The following is an 11,330-nucleotide window of genomic DNA, read 5'->3' as shown; positions in this document are numbered from 1 at the left end:
CTAGAAAAATAATTTCCGAACATATGACATCCATATTTTATTATGAAACGAGTTTTAAATTACATATATTTCCAATTAAATAATCTGTCGTTACAAATTATTATAAAATATTCGAAAAATGTCCATCCTTATGCTTGTGATTTATATACCCTTTTTTTATGTGAAGATTTTTAAAAAAATGCCTTAAATTATTCTAAAAACAAATGAATATTTTCACATAAACACAATTTTTTGGATCGTTACGGTGCACAAGTTCAACCTTTTGACCCCGTCGTGGGTGCCCATCGTAAGATCTATAATAGTATCGAAATAATTTTTATTGCTCTTTCTAAACCCTTTAATTGAATCGGAAAAAGCCGATCGAAATCAAAGGATTAATTTGGCGCTTCGTCCCTCCGATTGCATTGTGGCGCCCCCACAAAACATGAACTGCATAACAGACTGACTTAGTGACAGAAGCTACGAAAAAGAACGAAAAGGTTCATACGGAAGAGTTTTTGTCCATTTTACCCCTTCAAAATTTTAGAAATGTTTCACAAACTATCTACAATGATACATTTCAAGCATATTTCCATCAATGCTCAGAGAAATAATAAAAAATTTTAAAATCTCCTTTTTACGGTAAGTATGACTGATTCTTTTTTAAATTTTTTGATTTTATTTTAAATGTCACATTTTCTTACTTTACTGTTTTCGATCTTATAAAAATTTATCACTGTTTTAAACATTAAAAATTCGAAAATTTTCATAAGTATCCGATAGACGGCACTAGTTGTCCGTCTGTTAAGCTAAGGTGTACAGGTGGTTCTCGAGAATAAATGGACGACAGGTGGAATGATTTTCAGTCTTATAAATAATTTTTTTTCTTCATAACTTATTAAAGAGCCTTTCAAATTGTAATTCGTTTGTTTATTTTTTCTTGAGCTTTTTAGTGAAATAAACAACGTTTTTGCTAAACTAACCGATTTGTGCCGTATTTACAGCTCTGTTTCTTTTTTAAAAAATGATAAATAATGGCCACACAATTGTTTTATTATTAGCATTTATAAGGGAGGAATAAAATATTCTTACCCATCCTAATATTATAATGATATAGGTATCGAGCTTAAATCGTCTAAAGTTGTGACCTTTTCAAAATAAAATGGTAGCTAACATAAGAAAATATCCACTTAGTTTAAACGCCAATACCTCTTTTCAAGTCATTAAAAATATTGCAAAGTTTGGATTAAATTTATCTTCTAATATAAATTATTTTGTTTATTGTCAATAAAAATTCATTAATACGTTTAATTCATTTATATGTTTTTAATTCAAATAATTTAAAACTGAATTGGATTTTTTCCAGGACACTGCAAAAAATAATGACGATAACGAAAGAAAAAAAATGAAAGAAATAAAAATTAACCAATCCATTGTTCAGGGACAGATGTAATAGTTACTAGTTTAAAATTAAACAAGTAAAAGCTGATATAGTACGAGAAAGTTAAATTTTTCTCATTTACTATTTTTATATTCTTTATTTTAGTTTTAAGCAGAATTTTAATATAACTTTTTATATTTAAATGAAATTTATGTCAACTTTATTTTCCTAGAGGAAAAAGAGACATTTATATCTGTGTACTCATTATTTTTATTTTACTGCACATTCCATTGAAAAAAATAATAATATAGATTGAATAGTTGCCTACAGAATTATTTGTGTTTCTGATTACTTTTACAAATATTTTTTTTAAAATAAATATTAGGTTCTCCGTTAAGATTTTTCTCAACTAGTGAAACTATATACATTTATTTCATTATAAATTCATATTTGGGTGATTCTTTGAAAATATGACAATTCGGAACAAAAAATTTCTTCAAATTTAAAGTCTTCAAAATAATCTAATTTTTTTGTATATTTATTTAGTTACATTTATTAATAACTTACAGACAGCAGTGTAGTTTATTGACATTTGCTAAAAAAAAAAAAAAAAAAAAAAAAAAAAAAAAAAAAAAAAAAAAAAAAANTAAAAAAAAAAAAAAAGAAAAAGAAAAAAAATAGAAATTCATGACATTTTGAATGCCAGGAAAATTACATATTAGCTTAGAAGTTAAAAAAACAGTCATTTTAAGCTAATAGTAAATAACTCAACTTAAGCCTTTGAGTTAGATGGATCATGAATTGCTTAAATTAATTCCTTTATCCACTGTAGAAAAAATCAAAAATGTTTTTGTTGCTGATATGTTCAGTATAAAATTGTGTATAATAATCAATCATTAAATTAAAAAAAATTAACTTTGATTACATTCAAGCATATTACAATCTTACATAAACTTGGTATTAGGTTAATATTTGCTTTCTCTCTTTATATTCAACTGTTTAAAAAATTTTCTGGTAACTGTTTCAATGTCCTGGCATTCATAAGCCAGGAAAATGACAGCCAGGATAATGACAATTTGCCATTATATAGCATTTAACTTTAATTTAACATTTCGATCTAAGATGTTTACATTCCGCAGAAAGCAACAGGATTTCTTGAAATAACTCAGGTAAATCTATGTAGTTTATGTTTTTAATGATTTCAAGAAGACAGGAAAATGACAACATAAAAACCAACTCACCTTGAAAAATTTTGTGAAATAGGTTTAGAACCAGAAAGTTGGTACTTTATTCATGCAATAAGACATGTTCAGATAGGATGGTATTCTAATCAATTTATTAACATAAGATATTGATTGCTGGCGCTATCTATTTTGGTTATTAATCACTAAATAAAAGTAGCCAGGAAAATGACAGATTTTCTCGTGACAAACAAATTATTGACAGAAAAATTTTTTTTCAGCAAAGTTTTTGTGAATAATACCCTCTGCATATATTTTAGAAATGCTTACAACGGTTGAGATAAAAAAAAAATTAGATATTGAAAAATTTATGGGATGTTTTGAATTAGTTATTATTGGAAATATTGTTTGTGACATACCAGGAAAATGACATTTTGAAATTCAATAAAGTTTTTTAAATATACTAAGTAGCCAATGCCCCAAGGTCATTTTAAAATACTAACAGCAATGCTATTTATTAAATTTTTTTAAAAAAAAAGTTCTTTTAGTAGTATAGTATTAGATCTTAAAGCAAGAGACTGTAAATTGTCATATTTCGTGAGAATCACCCATTTAATATACATGTAAATTCATATTTTTAATACATATTTATACTCATTTCTTCATATTAACAATATTTGGTTTGATATTTGTAAATACCTGAAAATTTTAATTGTATTTATAAAATATTATCATATTTTTACAGTTCTCAATATGATTTTAAAATCAAGTTCTACTGTACTCTTACATATTACGATTTTAGATCTAATGAAATATATTAGGAATTAATTAAACTGTATTTCAGTTATAAGTTATTTAAATAAAGCTTTATATTTGATATATTTTTTATAAACGATGTTTTTTTTCCATTTTTTTTCACTGGAGTTGTAAGAAAAGGAAGCAATTTCCATGGTTTTTTCTGAGTTTTTATTCTCACTTGTGGTTAATCAACTCATTTCTATTTTGAACCCTCTAAAATTTTAAAAGTAAAATGCATTTCAGAGAATGCTTACTTTCTTTTTAAGCTGTATATTTTCGAACCTATAGTTTTTTAAAGTAAAATACAGTAAAATCTCGATATAACGACATATTACTTCCGCTATTACCACAAATGTTCAAGTTAATGTCAAAATTCTGATTTCTAAAATTAGAGATACAAAATTTGTATGTTTAAAACGAGTTGAAAATTATTTATAACGAGTATGTCTATAGCAAGCCTTCCTCTACTACGACAAATTTTTTTTAGGAAAATACATTTTTCTGCTCTTTAAAGGAGCAATATTATATATATAAAAAAAATTTAAATTGAAAACATTTTTATTTTTCTTCTGACATTAATACGAAAAAGGGAAAATCAAACACCGTTTCCTCCGGACAATTTTAACCCCATATTTTTATAAAGCAATGTGTAGAGGACAAGCGGCTAAGTTATATTCTTCTAAACAATATTCTTTTTCTATTTTTAGAAATTCTGCCGAGCATTTAAAAAAAATTTTGAACCCCTTATTTTTCTACTTAACAACTTATTATTAAAATCAACATTCACTGTTATTAATGACGTCAAAAGGTATTGCACTTCATTTCATCTTGCAATATATTGTTCCTATTGCAGATAATTAATATTGTTTATTATGCAGCACCTAAACAAAAAGTGCAATTAAACCCTTTAGAAGGATTGAGATCCTCTTGATTGGTAAAGAAAACATTGCTTTTTATAAAGTACAGCTACATAATACAATTACTCTAGATGCGTATTTTAAACCAAAGCTTCATTTTTTAATCTTCTTCTTATTGCTATTTATTTTTATGTCATTTGTTAATAACGATAAGCTGCCTAAAACAACTATTTCATCTGCTATTACGTATTATCGTTATAATGGACTAATATTGTTATTCGAATTTTCATTCGGATCGATTACGTAGTGCGCATCAAAGTATTTTTCATTCCTTCCTCTTCCTTTTTTAAGAAGTCTACCTGTAGCATTCTAATTTATAACACGGTAAATAATAATTTAAAAAAATTGTACTTTAGTTTTATTACATAAAATTAAGTTTTACCTCTCATTGTTAGTTAATTTCAATGCACACCCCATTGTTTATTTATTTACTTATTCTTTTTTTTTAAATTCGACTTGACAAAGAGATTTGTTTTTGGAAAAATAACGTATACAAATAACTCTGAAAACAACATCAGAATTTGAAACAATAAAATTTCTAATTGAAATTTTAATTCGGTGCCTTAAAGTTTTGGGACAATGCAAATTTTAATTTTTTGTCAAATTTGCTATAATTTAACGTTTTCAAAATTTCTTTTTCTGTTATAAATTTTTGAGTATTTTAAAAACCTTTTCTAATATTTTCGTCTGCACGATAAAACTTACAATTTTGGGACCATTTGGGACCAGAACAATTAAAAAGAAACCCTGGAGGTTCTAATCTCAGTATTTTAGATTTTTTCCGGACAATAGAAAACCCGATTTTTGGCATTAGCAATTTTTGAAAGGTACAATGCTGCTGAATGATAGTCTTTCATTTTCGAAATTTTTTGAAAGATATAGCGGCGTTGAATTAGTCATTCATTTCCATCATTTTTTGGGTTACAAGGTTGTCGCAGAAAAAAAGACCGAATTTTGCCAAAAATCTTACTAGAAAACTTCGTGAAAACACAAGTAAAAAAATAAATGCAATCTGTAGTTTATAAAAGTATATTAGAATATTAGTGCAATCGAAGGAAAATTAGGTAAACAATATCGTACATTATTAAATTATTCTCATCAAACTATTAGTTTGCTGATATTTCTTTGCCCAGTAAAATAAAAAATAGTATTTAAATGAATTCTCTGAGAAAAAATTCCATTCTTATTGCTACTCAAGTAGTGATTATTTATATTTGTTTAATTCTTATTGATATTTATGTCATATATATAGATTAAGTTTTTTTCCGCATTATATGGATTTTAGTGTCTCATTAATCAAAAAATAGATATTAATTTTTGTAATTACTATAAACTAATATGCATAATAGTTAGTTTTGAACTCTATGAAAAAAGAAAGGGCACTGATTGATTGTATCTGACTTTATTGACCAACTACTAGCTGCTTCAGGAGGTTTCTTTTGGAGGACGCCATACCACGCAAGATCTCCAATTCATTTCTAATTTAAAATTTTAAACAAGCCTAGAGAAAGTTTCAATTATTTCATTAGAAGAGAACTTCTCCGTTGCGTAATCCTAATCTCATAATTTTCATTTGTGTATTATTAAGAGACTTACTCTAGGTTTGTTTGAACTCTACACTTTAAATAAATTTTAAATTAGTAATGAAGGAGAATTTGTCGTGAAAATTTTCTCTCCTCTTAAGGGATTGGAGTGCCTTCTTGTTTTTAACATTATTGTTAAAAAGCATTTATTTTTACGAAAGTAATTTAATAAGAAAGACTTGACAATTATTGTTATTGGAATGTAAGCCAAGAGAATGTGACGCAAAGTTTAACCCCGCTATAATAAATACTCTGTTGTTGTGAACATTTTAAGTGGTTCGTCAAAATAATTATTTAACTAATTTTATTCCATACTCTTATGGATGATGATTTAAATACAAATAAAAGCAAAAATAAATTTTGAGATCCTTACCTTCATGAATAGAAAGTTTACAGCTGCTTAGTGTGCGTAGCGATATTTTCAAACACATAATTTTGTTTTCAATAATAGAACTAAATAATATAATTTCTGAATTCAAATCTGTTGCATTTTATAAAATTTTAATGATATCAAGCAATTTTGGTGAAGTGAAAATCTATTTTAGTTATTTATAGATATAGTGTTAGAAAAGACGACATGATATATTTAGAAAGAACTCGCTTTTTTGGCAGTTCTGATTTAACTTCGACTTATTTCTATTAGTTATTCTTGCAAGCCTTTACTTATTTGTTGCTGTTGCTGCTGTTAATTTACATCGCACTAGAGCTGCACAATGGGCTATTGGCGACAGTTTGGGAAACATCCCGGAGGATGATCCGAAGACATGCCATCACAATTTTGATCCTCTGCTGTGGGGATGGCACCCCCGCTTCGGTAGCCCAACGACCTGCGCGCGAAGTCGAGCACTTTACGGTAGCACAGTTTAACGAGGACCACCAATACCGCACACCCTCGGTCCCTTTGCAGACTGATCAAAGTGGTCACCCACCCGCACACTGTGATGCTTGACTTCGGTGTTCTATTGTGATCGTGTCTTGACGATCAGTCCACTGCGGGACCTTTTACTTAAGTATATAAAACTGCAACGTATATAAAACTGCAACTGCACCTGCACACTGACCGTAGCCAGTGATGCTTGACTTCGGTGATCTGCTGGGAACCGTGTCTAAACGATCAGTCCACTGCGGGACTACTTATTTCTATTTGTTCTTTTTTACAACGTGCATACGTTAGTGTTTGTATTTAGTTAGAGTAGCGAGACAAAGTTTATTTTGTAAATAAAATTTAACAGTTAGTATATTGTTGACAAGGTAATAGGTGTTTAATAGCGATTTTTATTCTAATATTAATTTTAAGTTTTTGTTACTTCTTAAATCACATGCTTACTATCTTTTCACTTACTATACTTTCACTCTATCTGTCCGGTCCCGTGATAGCTCAATAGTTAAAATTGAAGGTAATGCGGACTGTATAATAATAATTAAATATTTATTTAACAAATTATTTGATTAGTTCACACATGAACTTACATTAGAGAGCGACCATACGCTCTTAACAATTCAATCAACAAGAACAAGAGTGAATAGATCAAAGGGTTACATTATGATGAAAGATGGCTGGCGCAATACAATCTCGCCAAACGGTAATTCAACACCAAACATAACCGCCGGGGTTGAAATATTAATTTCAAAAAATAATAATCAAATTTAAATTAATAAAATGCACAAATAGTTATAAAAACACACCAAATAAACAAAGTTTCAGTTTTCCAAATACTAATTATACAACATTAATTCTCAATAGGTAAGACAGCAATTTTTGAAATTGCTCTTTTATAAACACCATTTTCTGTTTTTACTGAAACAACTCTTACACGGTTAACTTTTCCACAAAATATTTCATTTATTCTACCTAATAGCCATTTACATGTAAGGGTTTTCTTCCTTGAGTACTACCATATCTACTATTTTAACATTTTGTTTTGTAAACATCCATTTGTTTCTCTGTATCAATGTGCTCAGATAATTATTAGTCAACTTTTTCCATATATTTTGAACCATTTGAGTAGTTTTTTGTCATAAATTAAGTCTATTATTATCTATATCTAATAAGTTAGGCTCAATAATTGCATTTATTGGTCGGCCTATAAGAAAATGACGAGGAGTTAACACATTTAAGTCATCAATGTTAGAAGTTAATGGTGTTAGGGGGCGAGAATTTAAAATTCCCTCAACCTGAGTAAAAATGGTTAAAAATTCTTCGTAAGTTAATGTCGCATTTCCAATTGTTCGCTTTAAATGAAATTTTAAGGATTTTACTCCTGCTTCCGATAGACCATTAAAATTTGGTGCTCTAGGCGGAATAAATTTCCATTGTACATTTTCTTCTGCTAGAAAATTGGCTAAAATGTTGTTATGTTTAATAAAAATATCCATTAATTGTTTAATTTCGGAATTTGCACTTACGAAATTTTTAGCGTTATCATTAAATATTTTTTGTGGTTTGCCTCGTCGGGCAAAAAACCTCTTTAAGCAAGCAATACATGCTTCTGCGGTTAAATCGTTAACTATCGCCAGATGGATTGCTTTCGTTGCTGTTCAGACAAAAATACAAACGTATATTTTGTGATAGTTGCCTTTACGTTGGCCTTTGTATCTAATCAAAAATGGGCCACAATAATCAATAGAACAACAATTAAATGTAAAATTAACATTTATTCTTTCACTTGGTAACTCACCCATTATTTGTTGAGAAATTAACGGATTTGCTTTAAAACAAATAATGCATTTGTGAACAATTTTTCTAGGCTACATTTCTGCCATTAAGTGGCCAATAAATTTGTCTAACAGCATTTAGCAACTCTTGCGGACCATTATGAAAGTTCTTAATATGATAATAATTAAAAATAAGTTCAGTTATCTTATTCTTTAGCTGGCAAAATAATAGGATGCTTTTGATTAAAACTTAAGTTTGAGTTTGTTATTCTACCGCCAACTCGAATTAAACCTTTTTCATCTAAAAATGGATTGAAATATTTTAACTTACTTTTTGGAGTCAGTGGCAAACCTTTTTTCAGCATACAAATTTCTTCTGAAATATACCTACTTTGTATAAGTTTAAGAAGATGATTTCTAGCGTTTTCCATTTCATCTATGGTTATAGTACCTGTTTCCTTATTAAGTGGATTCCTACAATTGTAAGAGAACCTAAAAAGTAAACTAAAAATTCTTATCAGTTTTAGAAAATCATTTGTAACACTTAGGCATTTGTCAATAAATGAGTCATTTTTTATAGTCATTAATGAAGTCGCTATTGGTTTCAGTTCGGTAGAAAAGAGTTCATCATTGAAGTGAGTTTCAACTTGAAAATTTTCCTTATTTATGAAATTGGGACCAGCCCACCACAATTTATTGGATCCAAGGGTTGTAGCGTCTGAGCCTCTGGAAATGATATCTGCAGGGTTCATTTCTGAAGATACGTGTCCCCAATTACAATTAGACGTAAGTTGTTGAGTTTGTGAGACTCTATTACTCACAAATGTTTTTAAAAGGTGAGGCGAAGTTTTAATCCACGCTAACGCAATAGTTGATTCTGACCAGAGTTTGATATGATTAAATTAAACTTCATAGCCCCTACAACCTTTTTCACAAGTTTTGAAAGGAGTAGACATGCAGACAGTTCCAATCTGGAATAGTCATAGTCTTGATTGGTGCTACACGTGACTTGCTGCGAAGAAGCTGGCTGATAGATTCATCAGGATCTGCAACTGTCTGTAAGTAAATTACAGCTCCAAATGCTTTTTCTGAGGCATCTGCAAAACCATGCAGAATAAGTGCGGAAAATGTCTCCTTCAAAACGTAACGAGGTACTTGAATAGTTTCTATACTATGAAGTGTTTTAATGAACAAAGTCCATTCTTGGGCAATAGGGGATGGTAACTTTTCGTTCCAGTCTAGCTTATGCAACCAAAGCCGTTGCATAAAAATCTTCGCTTTACTGAAGACTGGACCAAGTAGACCAAGAGGATCATACAAACGAGCAATTTGAGATGAAACATCTCTCTTAGTAACATCTGATTTTTCCGTAATTGCAACTTTGTAGAGCAATGTATCCCTTTTGTTATTCCATAGATCCCTAAAGTTTCACTGTTGCATTACTGTCACGATCAAACGAAAAGTCTCCCAATTCTGTGTCTTGTGAATCAAAGTTAGTACACCATTTGTGTAATTTCATTCCTCCTCTTTTAAGTAGTTCTGTTAAATCTTGCTGAAGCTTAATACATTCATTTAAAATAGAAGTAACGGTAAGGCAATCATCCATATAAAATTCTTCTAAAACAACTTTCGAAGCCAAAGGAAAATCCTTCTCTTCATCTTTTGCTAATTGTTGAAGAGTCTTCTGAGCCAAGTAAGGAGCACATGCTGTGCCATATGTTACGGTTTTAAGTCTGTAGGATTCAGTAGGTTTACTTTCGTGATTTTTCCAGAGTATTTTTAGAAATTTGGTTTGTGAAGGCAGTATTTCAATTTGTCTAAACATTTTCTCAATATCTGCGGTGAAGGCATAGATATGTTTTCTGAATCGAAGCATAATAGAGAACAGTTCATCTTGTATCACTCCTCCCTTGCATAACAAATCATTCAAGGAACAGTCATTTGCAGTTTTGGCGCTTGCATCAAACACTACTCTAAGTTTAGTAGTTTTGCTATCTGGTTTTAAGACACCATGATGAGGAAGGAAATATCCATAACTGTCATCAAAATCAGAATTGTCTGCTATCCTTTCCATATGGTTCAAAAGTTCATATTCCTTTAAAAACGAAACATACAATTCTTTCATTGCAGGATTACTTGACAAACGTTTCCATAATTGATTAAGTCTTTTTTCAGCAATTTGTTTTGAATCTCCCAACGGTATGTTGTTTTCACTAATATCCTTCCTAAATGGCATCTGAACTACATATTTCCCATTAGTTTTTCGATAAAACGAGTTTTCAAAAAGTTCGTTGCAATAATTTAATTCTGAACTGACGGGAGTTTTTGTTTCGTTTACATCTTCATTTTCCCAAAAGGAAGTTAACGCCTTATCAAGATTTTCGGTTTCAACAAGTAAAAAACACGAATCGTTAATTTTCTCTAAATTAGAATTTAAGTTGTTCGCAACTCCCGATACAACATGACCAAAAAACGTTTCAATTAATATTAATTGGGAATCTTTAATTTTAATTTTATTCGTACCCAATAGTTCGAAGAATAATTCTGCTCCTAAAAGAGCATCAATTCGTTTTGGTTTATTCCAATTATTATCGGCAAGTTTTATTTTTTCAGATAAACTTAAATTCGATATGTTTACAAATGTGGGTGGAAGAACCGCAATTTTTGGAACTATTAACAAGTCTAAATAATAAGATTTATTATTTTCTTCATTTGTTAACTCGGTACGAACAAATGATTTAGCTGTAATGCACGAGTCATTAACACCAGAAATCGGAACATTTGTTTTTTGTTTCTTTAAACCCAATAAATTAGCAGCTCTACTGCTTATTAAATT

The 11,330-nt window shown here is 29.4% G+C and overlaps 2 protein-coding genes across 2 annotated transcripts in view; one reads left to right on the top strand and one right to left on the bottom strand.

Moving 5' to 3' along the window:
• The first annotated feature begins 406 nt into the window (after positions 1-406).
• LOC107449173 (uncharacterized) overlaps positions 407-11,330 on the top strand; it is a 38,859-nt gene continuing 27,935 nt past the window's right edge. Inside the window, exon 1 of the mRNA XM_016064626.4 lies at positions 407-621. The gene's annotated coding sequence lies outside the window, so the exon portion shown is untranslated. The remainder of the gene's footprint in view (positions 622-11,330) is intronic.
• LOC122270924 (uncharacterized) overlaps positions 9,425-11,330 on the bottom strand; it is a 2,668-nt gene continuing 762 nt past the window's right edge. The window contains exons 2-3 of the mRNA XM_071188056.1: positions 9,938-11,176; positions 9,425-9,852 (exon numbers count right to left, since the gene is read on the bottom strand). Coding sequence (XP_071044157.1) covers positions 9,425-9,852; positions 9,938-11,176 — 1,667 coding nt within the window. The remainder of the gene's footprint in view (positions 9,853-9,937; positions 11,177-11,330) is intronic.

This window comes from Parasteatoda tepidariorum, chromosome X2, assembly GCF_043381705.1.
Source record: "Parasteatoda tepidariorum isolate YZ-2023 chromosome X2, CAS_Ptep_4.0, whole genome shotgun sequence".
Taxonomy (NCBI): Eukaryota; Metazoa; Arthropoda; class Arachnida; order Araneae; family Theridiidae; genus Parasteatoda; species Parasteatoda tepidariorum.
This window is presented reverse-complemented; position numbering and strand designations above follow the sequence as displayed.